Raw genomic sequence first — 16,308 nt, forward strand, 5'->3', positions numbered from 1 at the left:
AAAAAAAAAAAAAAAAAAAAAAAAAAAAAGTCATGTTGTTCAACACAATAATTCAACTTCTAAAACCATGAGAACTGGGGACTAAGGATGTTGCTTAGTTGGTAGAGAGCTTTCCCAGCTCATACAAAGCCCTGGGTTCACTGCTCAATGAATAAAACTGGGCATGGTGGTACTTAAGTGGTGGAAGCAGGAGGGTCATAAGTTCAAGGTCATCCTTAGCTACACAGCAAGTTTGGGGCAAGCCATGAGACCCTAAAGCCCTCCCTTCAATAAGTACTAATGTTCTATTGTAGCCCTGGTAAAAGCCAGAATCTTTCTAAAAAGATACTGGAAAAGTTTACATGTTATGTTACTGATGGTGATGGGGCCAGAAGTCTCTACTCCTGAGTGTGAATACCCCCGACTTGCTCCAACACAAATATGTCAGCCGATAGACGAAGAAAGCAAATTTAGATGGCCAAGCACCTCTCACAGGCACCTGGGTGCCTGAGTGGGACCTGGAAGAGCTTGGGCTCTCAGCAGAAACAGTAAGACAGTAAATAATGCAAATTAATCCCTGGGCCCAGAACCTGAATTTAGCTTAGCCTAAAAGGACCAGGTCCTGAGCAAAGCAGACTCTAGATTTAAAAAAACAAACAAAACCCTAGTTGGGTGTGGAAGCTTATGCCTGTTATCCCAGCACTTGGGAGGCACCTGCACGAGGGCAGCTGCAAGCTCAAAGCTACTCTGGTCTATATAGCCAGCCAGGCTAGAGTGAGACCCCATCACAGATAAACCACACCAACCAACCAGCCAGCCCTGAAGATAGACCCATAAGAAAGGCACACTGACTGCTTATTCACTACAGGATTGGAGTGTGAGGAAAGATTGTTTTCCAAGCAGATTTGGTAAAACAGGAAGCAGAAAAGAGACGTGAAATGCAAGTGAGGATCTATAAAGCAAAGCGTACTAAACAACAGGAGAACGCTCGCACAGCGTCTCAAGGGCGCGGGAACAAGCAAGCAGAGCAGAACGGAAAGAAGGATAACTCCTTTCGTTAGGGCAGAGTCCTAAGATATCCTAAGAAGAAAAGATGTTAAACCACCAAAGACAAGAGGCTAGCTCAGTGTACCAGTAATGAGGGAAGTATCTAAGGATAGCCCATGTTATAGCAGAGAGCTATGAGCGGTCACTAGGGCATTATTTGAATAACAAGTTTCTTTTCTTTTACAGACATAATTGGATTTAAAGGGAGATACTGTTGCCCTGTTTTAATAAGGTATTCTCTAAAAGGACTAGGTGGGTTTTTTTTTGTTTGTTTGTTTGTTTGGTTGGTTGGTTTTTTTTTGTTTTTTTTTTTTTTTGCCCAGAAAGCAGGACCTCCATTAAAATGCAGAATAAGGGCTGGAGAGATGGCTCAGCTGTTAAGAGCACTGACTGCTCTGTCAAAAGTCCTGAGTTCAATTCCCAGCAACCACATGGTGGCTCACAACCATCTGTAATGGGATCCGATGCCCTCTTCTGGTGTGTCTGAGGACAGCAACAGTGTACTCATATAAATGAATAAATCTTAAAAAAAAAACCCTGCAGAATAAAATTTGAGAATAAAATTCTCTCAAGTAGCTCCAGTACAATTGGAGCTACTCGAGAGAACCTCTCCAAGTCATAATTCAAATCGAGTAAGTAAGGGATAAATGTGCTTATCAGACTGAGAGTCTTTCTCAGTTGCAAAGAGAGGAACCTGTATTTTTAACAGTTGGAATAGAATTGGGGCCAGGCAGTGGTGGCGCACGCCTTTAATCCCAGCACTTGGGAGGCAGAGGCAGGCGGATTTCTGAGTTCGAGGCCAGCCTGGTCTACAGAGTGAGTTCCAGGACAGCCAGGGCTACACAGAGAAACCCTGTCTTGAAAAACAAACAAACAAAAAAAAAAAAAAAAAAAAAAAAAAAAAAAAAAAAAAAAAAAAAAAAAAAAAAAAAAAAAAGAAAGAAAAGAAAAGAAAGAAAGAAAGAAAAAAGAAAAGAAGAGGAAAAAGAAAGGAAAAGAAAAGAAGTAGAATTGGGAGAACAAGGGGAAGGGAGACTGAGAGCACGTGTGTGAACACACATGCACACTCACATGCATGCAGGCACACTCACATGCATGCAGGCACACACACATGCATGCAGACACACTCACATGCATACATACACACTCACATGCATACATACACACTCACACAGGCACCATACACAAGGAAGGAGCACTAGAGGAAGGTGCAGCCCAGGGAAGAGAGAGAAGAACTTGAGAGACAGCGAAGGTTTTGCTCACATTAGGAGGAAAGTGGAAGGCAGGAGCAGAGATTAGGTGCCAGGAGCAGGCCGCAGAGGCTGGAAGAGACAAATAGGAACCTTCAATGAATACACAGCATTCCACGTGCCCTGGAGCTCTCAACGGCAGCGGAGCTCACGCTCAGACTCAGATTTGAGAATAAGACCCCTTCTAACTCTGCCTAGGGAGGCAGCCCCTCTCAGATCCACCTGGGATCCGCAGCCAACCTCGAGATCGAGAAGGCTTTTATGAACCTTCACCCACACAAGGAATGTCTTGCTCATTGTTCAGGACTCTGTTACCTCCCACGCCTGACCCGCAGCCACTTTCCTCATCGAAGCCTCCTACACCCGAGTGAAAAGTCACCCCCCCTCGATGACATCAACTCCACAGCCTGCTGCCTCACGCCACTGGCTGAGCACAGGACCTGCTGCTTCCGTTCAAGTCTCAGGGCGTTCTGCTGTTATTTATGGCTTGTGCGGCGAGGGACCTCACACTGTCATAAAAACAACAGCAGAGGCTCCCAGCATGCATGCGCGCCAAGTGGTAGCGGCTGTGCCTTCCCTTCAATTCTCTGTCCCGGGCGCTCAGCCACTTTTCTATAATTTCCCCCATGTCTATTCAGGCAATAGGAAGCATAGTCAATGTCCTACACTCTCATAACCCGAGGCCTAGCATACATCCTGCCCGTGTCTCCATGACCCAGCCATGCCCAGAACCCTGCCGACACGGGGATGTTAGACACGCTTCATCTTATTCTCTCAACAACTAAGCGGAAGTGTTTTCTGTTTTGTTTGTCTGTTCTTCATTCCTCTTTCTCTGCCTCATTTCTCACACATAGAGAGTAAAGTATCAGAAACTTGACCAAGGTTACAGTCAGGAAATGGATGAGAATTAAAACACATAATTCCCAACTCAGGCCAACAGAGTGTTGTCTAAACACTCCTGTGCTGTCTTTGGAGAAAGGACAGATGTTAATCCAGGGCAAACACCCTCACCCACACACATCCAACACACTGGAGTCTTTACTTAATTTCAGATTTAAATGTGTAGATATTATCTTCAGCACCTTCTGGAATGAATGAGGCAATACACAAATAACTTACATTAACCAACATGTGAAGAATATTACAGACCTTCCATTAATGGGCATCTACCTGCTTTAAGTTAGTTTCCAACCCATCTGTATCCTTTCAACACGTAGTATCATGCATGCTTTCAGACTGAAGAAGGTGGATATGTTAGGTGGCGGGCATATCCATCAACGGGGGGTGGGGGGTGGGGGTTGGGTGGGGGAAGTTAACAGCTGGCAATGATAAGAATTCCACACTGAGGTCAGACTTCCAGTTCATGGGATGAATACCACAAATGCTGTTCATTCTTGGGTTTGTGCAAAACGGCTAGGTAGTAAAATGGGAATTCTTTGCCAGGCCGTAGATGGTTGAGGGCAGCTCTGCGGAGCCTGCAGATTCTGAGTGAAACTCTCTGTGAAACCGTTCTGAGGACCATTCATATCACAAACAGACTGTCTCCTCCACAAGAGGAGGCCAGTATACGCATTGACAGGATCCTGGTGACCTGCGGCCATGATTCTCTCAGCTTTGTAAAATAACATGAAACCAGGCTAGGGGCAGTGGGGACCTCACTGGGAAAGGTTGTTCATCATGCATGAGGATCTACATCTCCAAGACCACACAACAAACTGGCAAAGCCTCTTATCCCTGCCCACAGAGGACAGCAAGACAGAGATATAGGAAGCAGCACCTCAAAGGATGGCCTTCCAAATGGCATGCTGTGCTTTCTTGCCACACCTATCAGCAGGGTCACCTGAGGAAGCTGGGGACACAACGGTGACCCTCAGGGCCGGACACATCCTCTTGCCTTTTCTTCTCTCCTGGGTCTTGGTATTTCTCCCACACCCCATCACTGATCATTAAAAACTTGGGGTGCCATGCCTGGTGGTAAACGCCTATATATAATCTTAGTACTTGGGAGGCAGACACAGCAGGATTACAAGTTCAAGGCTAGCCTGAAGTATACAGTGAATTGAGGCCACACTGGGCTAAGTAGTGAAATCCTATTGCAAAACAATTTTTGAAAAGTTGTTAAACCCCCCCAGGGTCTGGGCTGGAGAGATGGCTCAGTGGTTAAGAGCACTGGCTGCTCTTGCAGAGGACTTGGGTTCGAGTCCCTGTGGCTCACGACCATCTACAATTGCTGTTCCAGGATATCTGATGCTTTCTTCTGACCTCAGAGGGACCAGGCACACGGCACACATCCACGCAGGCCAAACATTGGAGAGCTGAGATAAAAGGAGTGTCACGTCATGCCTGACAATCTGTGTTTTTATTTTATGTGTATGAGTGCTTTAGCTCCGTGTATGTTATGTGCGCTGTATCTGTGCTTGGTGCTCAAGGAGGACGCTGGATCCCCTGAACTAGAGTCACTGATGTTTGTGAGCCACTCTGTGGGTGATGGAGATCGAACCAGGATCCTCTGCAAGAGCACTCAGTGCTCTAAACCACTGAGCCAACTCCAGCCACCTGCAGTTTTTACATTTAAAAACTAAACTTTGAAATTATTTGAGTTTCCTGTTTTGGATGCCCTAGTTTTCAGTAACAGACAGGCACTAAGAACAGATCTCACCCCCCGCCTCAGGATGCGTGGGACTAAAAAAAAAATCTATTTTAGTGAGCAAATGTATTCTTTGCTACATGTAATCTCCCAAAGTAGAGAACCGATTTCTGATGCAAAGTCGAGAGCCATGACATGAGACCAGTTCCGTCAGCAGCTCTTTCCGGACACATTTACTAAAGTGTTTCTCTTGCTTGCAGACTGCAAGAAGACTTTATAAAAGCAAGAAGAAACAAACAGCCCTTAAATAAAGGGGAGATAAAGTAGGTCCCGTGCAAGGCTCCGCACACCCTGAGCTTTGGACTACTGACAAACACGAGGAACTAGGCAACATACTGTAGTCTTTCACACAGGCCTCAAACCCTGAGGTGTGTGTGTAAAGGCTACTGCTGCCGGGGAGACAGGGAAAGCGGGATGAGGAACACCTGTGTGATGTGTTCTTACACAGCCCTCATTGGCTCAGGGCCTGGAGTCTGAATCAGAAAGGATTTCAATCCAGCACTGGGCCAGCATAACCAAGCCCTAATTACATGTGGGCAAACAGGTGAGGCCATATTGAGGACTCCTGTTCCTGGTCTCGAGATCAGGCGTTAGTTCTCTGATAAACCAGGGCTCACATTCTTCAGTGACACAGAATCCACAGCCAGGTCAGTCTTCTTATTTATTGTTTTATACAGGTAGGGTCAGTTTCAATGCATAGTCCAGGCCAGCCTAGAATTTGCTATCCCACTGCCCCATCCTTAACATGCACCACTATCCCTGGTTTTAGTACCATTTTCTTTTTCATTTAAGTTTGCATGTGTGTGTATGTGGGGGGATGGGGGGCGGGCATTGAAACGCAGTACAGGCATTCAAAGGACAGCTTGCAAGAGTTGGTTCTTTTCACATGGGCTCAAACAGCTTGTCAAGTGCTGTCTCTGCTGAGCCATTTCACTGGTAGTGCTGGCAAATTTTATGTCAACTCGACACATGTTAGAGTCATCTGGGAGGAGGGAAACTCAATTAAGAAAATGTCTCTATAAGACTAGAAACAAGCCTGTAGAGCATTTTCTTAGTGATTTATTGGGGGGGCGGGCAGCCCATTGTGCAGGTGGGGTCACCCCTGGGCTGGTGGTCCTGGGTTCTATAAGAAAGCAGGCTGAACAAGCCATGGGGGTATCCCTCACGGCCTCTGCGTCAGCTCTTGCCTCCAGGTTCCTGCCCTGCCACGTGCACACTTTGTGTGACAGCGGTTTATGAGGCAAAAGCTTCAAGGAAGCTGTCTCCTGCAACCCCTCTAACTCAGAGGGAGCCCAGATATGTCCTTGCTATAGTCTCACGTGCTAGGTGTCCCCCAAGATAAATGTTGCTCTCAGACCTCCACCAATGTTCCAACATCCTAGCCAAACCCAAACCGGCTTGGAATTTCTTGCAGACAATGTTACACATTCAGACTAATTACCTTTGGCATTGTTAGAAAGATAATGGGGGGGGGGGTAGGGCATTGACTAGCCCAAAAGATTAGCATAGTGGGCCTTTACTAAGGATGGGCGGGGCCTTGAGCCAAGTGTGTGTGTGTGTGTGTGTGTGTGTGTGTGTGCTTGAGCCAAGTGTGTGTGTGTGTGTGTGTGTGTGTGTGTGTGTGTGTGTATGACAGTGTGCAGCAGGAGAGGATTCGAGATTCAAGCCTCTACCCTCCTGGCTGGCTCACCCGCAGCCCCCAGGAACTACGGCCGGGCCCACGGAGGCAGGCCCGAGAGCGTGCTACACTGGTCCTGAGGAGATGGCTGCTGTTTTAGACCCACTGTGTTTCAGATGGCCTCAGAGGTACCTTGACCGCTGAGCTGCCAGGTTTTTCTTTTCTCTTTTGTAATGACTGTAAAAGTCTGATGCCATTTTGAGAAATACATTCAGATCCTGCATGTCCTTGTGTCGTGTCTGTTATTTTTTCTTTGCCGACCTGTACCAGGACCCTGTTCCCCTGCGGGTTGAAGGAGGCCCAGACTGGCTGGCCCGAGGCACTGCCCTGCTTGAGTTCCTGTCCTGATTCCCTCAGTGATGGACTATGATGTAGAAGCATAAGCCAAATCAACCCTTTCCTCCCCAACTTGCTTTGGTCATAGTGTTCCATCACATTTTCTTTCTTTCTTTTCTTTCTTTCTTTCTTTCTTTCTTTCTTTCTTTCTTTCTTCGCTTTCCGAGACAGGGTTTCTCTGTGTAGCCCTGGCTGTCCTGTAGACTAGACTGGCCTCGAACTCAGAAATCCGCCTGCCTCTGCCTCCCAAGTGCTGGGATTAAAGGCATGCGCCACCACTGCCCAGCTTCAGTTCATTTCTTCTGCACCCATTTTCTCTTCTTCCTTTCATCAGCTTCTGTTCTTCCGTAAACCACACCTTCCTTGTGAATTTCTGCTTCCTTGAAACATTTTTTTTTTTTGTTTGCTCTCTTTGTTCCCTGCCCTCCTAACCTGCCCCTGAAATGCTGGATTCCTCTGCTTCCTCTTTTGGGTTCCGACACTTAATTGTGTCCTGTTTTCCTTCATCCTTTTTGTGAGCTAATGCATTCATCTGCGCACCAATTATGGACCCAGAAGGGAAACCCTCACAGCACATGAGTCCGTAGCTCAGGAACAGCATGGACCGCCTTAAACCTAGTCTATCTTTCTGTTTTTTCTAAGCTGAGATCTTTAAAAACAAAACCTAGGCCTGGAGAGATGGCTCAGCAGTTAAGAGCACTGGCTACTCTACTAGAGGTCCTGAGTTCAATTCCCAGCAACCACATGGTGGCTCACAAACATCTGTAATGAGATACAATGTCCTTTTCTGGTGTGTCTGAAGACAGCAACAGTGTACTCATATACACAAAATAAATAATCTTTAAAACGAACAAACAGGGCTGGAAAGATGGCTCAGTGGTTAAGAGCACTGACTGCTCTTCCGAAGGTCCTGAGTTCAAATCCCAGCAACCACATGATGGCTCACAACCATCCGTAATGAGATCTGACGCCCTCTTCTGGTGTGTCTGAAGACAGCTACAGTGTACTTACTTATAATAATAAATAAATCTTTAAAAAAAAATGAGCAAACAAAAACATAAAACCCAGCTGCACAAAGGCACATTCCAAGAGAAGGCCAAGCAAGAAAGGATGTGTGGGCGTCACCAATTACCACTCCTAACAGGAAGTGGCTCTGTACTGTCCAACATGCCCTTTCAAGTCTATTAGCAACCCTAACATGAAGTGTAGGAGAAAAACGGATTCCTTTTGTATATGTGTGTGTTGATGTGTGTGTGAAGGTGGGTGTGGAGGTCAGAGGTCAATGCCAGGTGTCTTCCTCCGTCACTTCCCATCTTTTTTATTTGGCTAGACTGGCTGGCCAGTGAGCCCCAGGTATTCTCCAGTCTCTGCCTCTCAAGCACTGGGTTTACAGTCCTGCCCCTCCATGCCCAGCTTTTATATGGGTGCTGGGAGAGCCCGATCCAGGTCTTTACGCTCATGCAGCAAGCATTTTCATTCCACTGAGCTATCTCCACAGCTCCAGCCCCCACCCCCTTTTGTGTTCTGTTCTGTGTATGAGTGCTTTGCCTGCATGTACATATGTGTACCACATGTATCCTGGTACCACAGGAAGCCTGAAGAGAAGGTGGACCTCCCAGAACTGGAGTCACAGATGGTCGTGAGCCACCATGTGGGTGGCAAGAATTGAACCTGGGTCATCGGAAAGAACTGTAGGTGCTCTAACCAGTGAGCCATCTCTCTGCCTCTGAAAGCGACTCTTAAGTAGACCTACTGGCATTACATCTAGGAAAGCATGAACAGGTAATGCTGAACAGAGTAATAAAAACTGCAACACACTGGGCTGGAGCGATGGCTCAGCGGGTAAGAGCACTGACCGCCCTTCCAAAGGTCATGCGTTCAATTCCCAGCAACCACATGGTGGCTGACAACCATCTGTAATGCCATCTGATGCCCTCTTCAGGTGTGTCTGAAGACAGCTGTAATGTACTCATATGCATAAAATAAAAATAAAATATTAAAGAAAAAGATACCCTTCTAGGACACATGCCAGTGACTTTAAAAAAAAAAGTAACATGCAATACTTAAGACCCAGAGAGCAAGTGCCACCTTACCTTCACTGTTTTGGATGGAGAACTTTCTGGAAGACTGGAGGTCCTGGCATCAGGACTCAGTGGCTTAGGGTGCACAGGCTGCTGGGCCTCACTCTTCACCTGGGAATTACCTGGTTAAGTTAGAAGACAGGAATATTAGAGTAGCTCATGCAAGCCTCACGAAGGGAGTTTTGAAAAAACAAAACATGGTACTTTCCACCAGGGACTGGTCCTTTTAGCATCAGGAAAAATATTGCTTCTCTGTTGAAGAAGGTTCTAGACTGAAGGTGTTCTGAGCCCCCCAGGACTCAGGCTGTCAGTGAGACTTCCTACCCTGCAGCACACAGCTGGGACCCAGACCATGCCAACCAACACTGTGCTCGGAAGCCCTTGCCACTTGGGAGGGCTGTGCAGAGATTTGATATGCTCCTGGTAGTCTGCAATCCTAGGAACTTCTAGGCAGCTGCAGCCGAAGCTGGGGAAAATGAGGGAACATGTGCCGAGTCTCTGGCAGTCATTCTTTAAGAAAGTTTTTGACATAGGGTGTGAATATATATAGCCTGTGTAGCCCTGGCTGGCCCGGAACTGAGATAATAATCAAGAAAACCTTTATGTGATAATTTCATTCTTTTATCAAGAATTAAAAAAAAAAAAAAAAGGCAAGCTGGCAACAGTGGTGTGCATCTTCAATGCTAGCACTGGGAAGGCAGAGGCAAGTGGATCTCTGTGAGCTCGTGGCCAGCTTGGTCTACAGAGTGAGTTCCAGGACAGCCACGGCTACAGAGAGAGATTCTGAATATTAGAATCAGAAGTGGTCCCAGTGTCAGAAGTGTGTGGCGCACATCTCACATCTGTAGATGCTGCACGTAGGGGTTGAGGGCAGGAGAGATCAGCCCCTCCACACCGTGAACCCCAGGCCCAACAGTGTGTCGTGAGACTGTGTCCAAAATCAGATGGTAAAAGTCAAGTCAACCCCAAATCTTTTATCTCTGAGAAATCAGGCTTAAAATACTCCAAAACAGGATAAAAATATGAAAATTTAGCACTTAAGCAGAAAAATCCTTAGGCCTTTGAAATGTTCTTCAAAAATCAATCAATCTCTAGTGAATGTCCTCTATTAAAGTAAAATGCTAAGACTCGTTTATGTAGCTTCAGGCCTGGAAGACTGTAGAGCAGACAAGCAGTACAGATAAGTTCAATGAGAGAAGTGTTGTTAAAAGTATCCTTTCAGGGGGCTGCTGAGTTGGCCCAGTGGTTAGGAGCACTGAATGCTCTTCCGAGGGTCCTAAAAGTTCAGGTCCCAGCAACCACATGCTGGCTCACGGCCATTCGTGAAGAGATCTGACGCCCTCTTCTGGCATGTCTTAAGACAGCTACAATGTGCTTACATATAATAAATAAATAAATAAATAAATAAATAAATAAATAAATAAATAAATAGATAGATAGATAAATCTTAAAGAAAAAAAATCCTTTCAATTAGGGCTGGAGCTGTAAAGAGTGCTGGCTACTCCAAGGGATCTGACGCCATCTTCTGGCCTTGATGGGTATTACAGGCTCGTGGTACACAGACAAACACCCACACACAATAAATGAAAATCTCAAAAATTAAAATATCTTTTTGTCTCATGTTAGCCATATTTAATTTTTTTCTTTTTGGCTTTTCAAGATGAGGTTTCTATGTGTAGCCCTGACTGTTAAGGAATTCACTCTTTCGACCAGGCTGGTCTTGAACGCACAGATCTGCCTGCCTCTGCCTCCCGAGCTCTGGAGTTAACTTCTCCCTAAGCTATGAATGTGTGAAGGGTGTTCCAGCATCAGCCCTTAACACCCAGACCCTGATGAGACTGGTTGCTGGGTTTGGTACATTCCTTCTTCCACAGACAATAGCAGGGAGGAGGACCACAGAGCTCAGAGCAAATGCTTACAGGTGTCATCTTCAGCAGGGACAGAGTGGGCCACCAGGCTATTCTCAGTTGCAAAAACCTGCAAGAATAAAAAAGATTGAGGAGGATTAAGAAGCGCATTAAAAATACAAGAGCAAACCCTCGCCAATGCCATAAAATCCTGCTGACTCCAGTTAGTCACTGGCAGCCTGGGGGGAAATAACGGCCGCAGAACAGCTGAGCATTTAAACAAGAGGCAGCAAAACGCTTTTATGAGGATATTAACGTGCCTCTCAATTACAGAGGAACACTCGAGCAGACAGCACTCAGCTGCCAAGCCAGGATCATCTCCCTCATAAAGAACTTCTAAGCCACATCTTAGGAAGATTCCCCCCCCCCCCGCATCAAGGAGAACAAACCCCTCACACGGTGCCAAATGCATTCCATGGCGAGGGAAAGGAACACATTTAAATCCAGGAGTTGTTCTTACTCTTATTTTCCTGTTCGAGTGGTTTTTTATGGAAAGGTTGAGACTTGGGAGGTGGAGGCAGGGGGATCAGGAGTTGAAGATAACCCCCTGCTACACTGTGAGTTTGATGTTAGCCTGGGTTACAATATACCCCATCTGAGAGAGAGGAAGACAGACAGAGAGAGAGAAAGGGAGAGAGAGAGAGAGAGAGAGAGAGAGAGAGAGAGAGAGAGAGAGAGAGAGAGACAGACAGACAGAGAGACAGAGAGAGACAGAGAGAGGAGCAAGTTGTAGAGAGTGGGCTCATTTGAAAGACCCAGGTTTAATTCCCAGCACATACATGGTGTCTCACAATCATCAATATGATACTCTAGTCTCAGGGAACCCAGCTACCTTTTATGACCACTTCAGGCATCAGGAACAAACATGGTGCATAGACATACATGCAGGAAAAACCCTCAGACACATAAAATAATAATATACATAAATCTAAGGGAAAACAAATCAAACATTGCCACACCTGGGGGGCGGGAAGAACAACAAAAACCAACAAAAAATTCCATTTGTTTTCTCCTTTGAGACAGGGTTTCTCTGTATAGTCCTGGCTATCCTGGAACTCACTCTGTAGACCAGGCTGGCCTCGAACTCAGAAATCCGCCTGCCTCTGCCTCCCAAGTGCTGGGATTAAAGGTGTACGCCACCACTACCCAGCAATTCCAATTTTTTTTTTAACAAGAAGCAGATCCTACATATAGGTATATATCTCTTCCTCAGAAGCCATCAACTTTAAATAAAAGAACTCTCACCATGCAGTGATGGCACATGCTTTTAATCCCAACACTTGGGAGGCAGAGGCAGGCAGATTTCTGAGTTCAAGGCCAGTCTGGTCTATGAGTGAGTTCCAGGACAGCCAGGGCTACACAGAGACACCCTGTCTACAGGCCCTTGTCTTTGCTACACCTTCTGCATCTAAGATCATGATGCTGGACTGATAGGTGCTACCAAGTATATATATATCAGGGTGTTTAATGAGCTGAATACATTCACAATGGCTGGCTGACCACACCTGAATGCCAGCATTTCCCCGCTAGTCTCTTTTCACACAGGAATTCCATCTTGGCAAAGGACAAATCAGAATCATCACAGTTGATGTTTACTCTATGCCAAACGTTGGGCTGATGGCCTCACATGCAACATTTCAGTGGATGGCATGAAAAACATTTCCTGAAAGTTGTGCTTGGTTATAAGGAGGCCTTTGCTGCTGGCAGGTTGGCACATGCCTGTAATCTCAGCACTTTATTTTTTTTGAAGATTTATTTATTTATTTTATGTATATGAATACACTGTAGCTGTACAGATGGCCGTGAGCCATCATGTGGATGCTGGGAATTGAACTCAGGACCTCTGCTAGCTCTGGCGTAATACACTGTAGCTGTCTTCAGACGCACCAGAAGAGAGCATCAGATCTCATCATGGATGGTTGTGAGCCACCATGTGGTTGCTGGGATCCAAACTCAGGACCTTCGGAAGAACAGTCAGTGCTCTTACCCACTGAGCCATCTCGCCAGCCAGTAATCTCAGCACTTGGGAAACCACAGAGGTAGGAGGGGCCAGAAATACAGGGTCATCCTCGCTAACACAGCCTGTGCTACATGAGACCCTCTGACCCAAAACCAAAACTAAAGAAGACCCTCAGCTCTTTTTTTTTTTTTTTTTTTTTGGCTTTTTTTTCGAGACAGGATTTCTCTGTATAGCTCTGGCTGTCCTGGAACTCACTCTGTAGACCAGGCTGGCCTTGAACTCAGAAATCCACCTCTGCCTCCCAAATGCTGGGATTGAAGGCGTGCGCCACCACCGACCGGCCCCCTCAACTCTTAAGAATCTGTAGGTGCTACCTTCCTGGGATACTCTCTTCTCCCCTTTAATCTGGTTCCCTTGAACCTGTGGGGGTACACTGACATCCCTGCCCCCTAGGAGACAGGTGACATTAACTCAAGAGACTTCCAGGCAGCAGTACGGGAGACCACGCTCAGACAGCTCACTAGAGGACGAACAGCAGTTTGACAGAGCTTGGGCTGCAGCGATGGCTCAGCGGTTAAGAACACTGGACTGGGCTCACTTCCCAGCACCTACATGGCAGCTGATCCAACGCAGTCTTCCATTCTCAAAGGATAAATAACGGCCCCCACCTCTCTGTGTGTGTGTGTGTTCTGCTTTTTAGAAGAACATTTCCTGAAGCACTAATGTCCTTTTGCAGCAGACCAAAGTTAACCAGTGTTAGGCTCTGCTTAACCAGTGGTGGTGAGCGCACACCAAAGCTCTGAAAGCCTACAGGCTAGGCCACAGCCAAATGTTCACAGACTCACAGCACTCTCGGAAGACGGAAGCAGGCCTGCTTCCGGCCCCTTTCCTCCCCGCCCACTCTCCGAGTTATGATTCACTGCAACCCGTGCTGCTTTATGCTGTAATTAAAATGTTCTGCTCTTGCAGTTCAGCCCAGAGTTCTAATTTCAAATCAAATCAGCACAAGGACAATCAGGAATTAAGCACAAAAACAGAATTAAAGCCACACGATGGTGATCTTCCAGATAAGAATTTCTTCAGGGACGCCCCTTAGGTGACGATGGGGGGAGTTCAATGCTGAGATTTTTTTTTAAAACTTACAGGAAAATTCCAAACCTATTTGCTTGTTATATTTGAGAAACAGCTTTCGCTAGGCAGGCATGGGGAACTACACCTTTTTAGTCTCAGCACTCGGGAGGCAGAGGCAGACAAATCTCTGTGAGTTTCAGGCCAGCCTGGTCTACCTTGCAGGCCAGCCTGGTCTACCTAGTAAGTCCACGCCAGCCAGGACCACAGGGAGAGACCTTGTCTCAAAAACATTTTAAAAAAGCAGGGATAAGCCGGGCGGTGGTGGTGGTGCAGGCCATTAATCCCAGCACTTGGGAGGCAGAGGCAGGCGGATTTCTGAGTTCCAGGCCAGCCTGGTCTACAGAGTGAGTTCCAGGACAGCCAGGGCTACACAGAGAAACCCTGTCTCGAAAACAAACAAAAAAAAGCAAGGATAAGATTCCACTTATCCAGTTTATTAGTTTTTTTGAGATCCTGTTTTATCTTCTATGTATGAGTGCTTTGCCTAAACATATGTATGTTTTGAGATCCTGTTTTATCTTCTGTGTATGAGTGCTTTGCCTATACGTATGTATGTGCACTATGTACATTCAGAAGAGGGTGCTGGCTCCCCTGCAATGGGAGTTACACACAGCTGTGAGCAGCTATGTGGGCGCTAGGAACTGAACCCCGATCCTCTGAAGAGCAGCCAGTCTGACATTTATTTGAGGCGTCTACGACTGTCAAATAGACTGTCTACGTAAAGTTGCTACCCACGGCAGCTCACCCATCTGTCTGACTGTGCTCTGTTGAAACCCTTCCCATGGCTTCCCACTGAAGTCTGAGCTGCCTAGAAGGCTTTTGCAGTTCTTGCCCTGGCCTCTTCCTTCCACCTGTCTCTCGTTCCTGCCTATTATTTACCACCTTGCCAAATCAAACAGCAGTTCCTGAGAGGTCAGTCCCGGGTCTCTGTCCTCTGCTATGCCTGCGCGGATGTTCTTTTTTTTTAATGCCACTTCTCCACGCCCTTGGCCCGTTCCTGCACATTCCTCAAGGCTTGGCTCAGACATCGTCTCCCTGAGGAAGGCAGCTTCCTTAGCTAGCTCTGAACTCCACGGCCCCACCATCTCTCAGGGAACCTACTATTCTTGATAGTTAACATGCTGGGGGACATGACGCATGGCTTGGGGAGGAGGGAGGAGAAGGAAGGGAGGGGAGGGAGGAAGGGAAACAGAGAGAGGAAGAGGAAGAGAGAGAGAGAGAGGGGAAGGAGGGAGACTCTGAAGGAGAGTAAACATGTGTGTGCTGTTTTTCTGTTTGAAAAAGGGTCTTGCTGGCCTCAGTCTTTCCATGCGCCCAGGCTGGACTTAGACTCCCGCTCCTCTGGTCTTGGCTCCCTTCACTGCCTCTCGGGTTACTGGCATCTCCTACTAAATAAACCTGGCTCAGCCTTTAGGTTAGCCCTTTCTATGTGTAGTCTATGTGTGGGGTGAGGACATACCACAGCACACACGTGAGTCAGAGAATGTCTTCCTGGAGACTGGGAGGCCTCCAGCTTGGCCTGCACCTGCTTTTCCCTGGGAAGCCGACTCCCTGCCTCGGCCTTTAGTTTCTAAGCTTTGCCTTTCTTTCCTTCTTTCTTTCTCTTTCTTTCTCTCTTTCTCTCTCTTTCTTTCTTTCTTTCTTTCTTTCTTTCTTTCTTTCTTTCTTTCTTTCTTTCTTTCTTTCTTTCTTATATGTGAGTACACTGTCGCTGTCTTCAGACATTCTAGAAGAGGGCGTCAAATCTCATTACAGAGGGTTGTGAGCCACCATGTGGTTGCTAGGATTTGAACTCAGAACCTCTGGAGGAGCAGTCAGTGCTCCTAACCGCTGAGCCATCTCTCCAGCCAAAGCTTTGCATTTCTTCTTGCTTACCATACCACCTAGGATTCTAAACTGCCTTGAGTGAGGACTGGAGACATAACACAGTGGCAGAACACTTGCCTAGTATGTGCATGGCCTTGGGTTTGCTACTGCAGCAAAGCCAAGACCAAACAAGTAAGAGTGGTGTCAAGGGCTGGAGAGATGGCTTAGCGGTTAAGAGTATTATCTACTCTTCCAGAGGTCCTGAGTTCAATTCCCTGCAACCACATGGGGTCTTACAACCATCTGTAATAGGGTCTGATGCCCTCTTCTGGTATGCAGGTATACATGCAGACAGAGCACACACATATATAAAATAAATCTTAAAAAAAGAGGGGGGGGTGCTGGTGAGATGGCTCAGTGGGTAAGAGCACTGACTGCTCTTCCAAAAGTCCTGAGTTCAGATCCCAGCAACCACATGGTGGCTCA

The 16,308-nt window shown here is 46.7% G+C and overlaps 1 protein-coding gene across 3 annotated transcripts in view; it reads right to left on the reverse strand.

Annotated features, from left to right (window-relative positions):
* The window catches only part of Lima1 (LIM domain and actin binding 1), a 105,898-nt gene that overhangs the window by 5,903 nt on the left and 83,687 nt on the right, over positions 1-16,308 (reverse strand). For all 3 annotated transcript variants that reach the window (XM_031355659.1, XM_031355680.1, XM_031355669.1), the window contains exons 8-9: positions 10,938-10,995; positions 9,031-9,140 (exon numbers count right to left, since the gene is read on the reverse strand). In XM_031355659.1, coding sequence (XP_031211519.1) covers positions 9,031-9,140; positions 10,938-10,995 — 168 coding nt within the window. The remainder of the gene's footprint in view (positions 1-9,030; positions 9,141-10,937; positions 10,996-16,308) is intronic.

The sequence above is a fragment of the Mastomys coucha genome, unplaced genomic scaffold (genome assembly GCF_008632895.1).
Source record: "Mastomys coucha isolate ucsf_1 unplaced genomic scaffold, UCSF_Mcou_1 pScaffold11, whole genome shotgun sequence".
Lineage (NCBI taxonomy): Eukaryota > Metazoa > Chordata > Mammalia > Rodentia > Muridae > Mastomys > Mastomys coucha.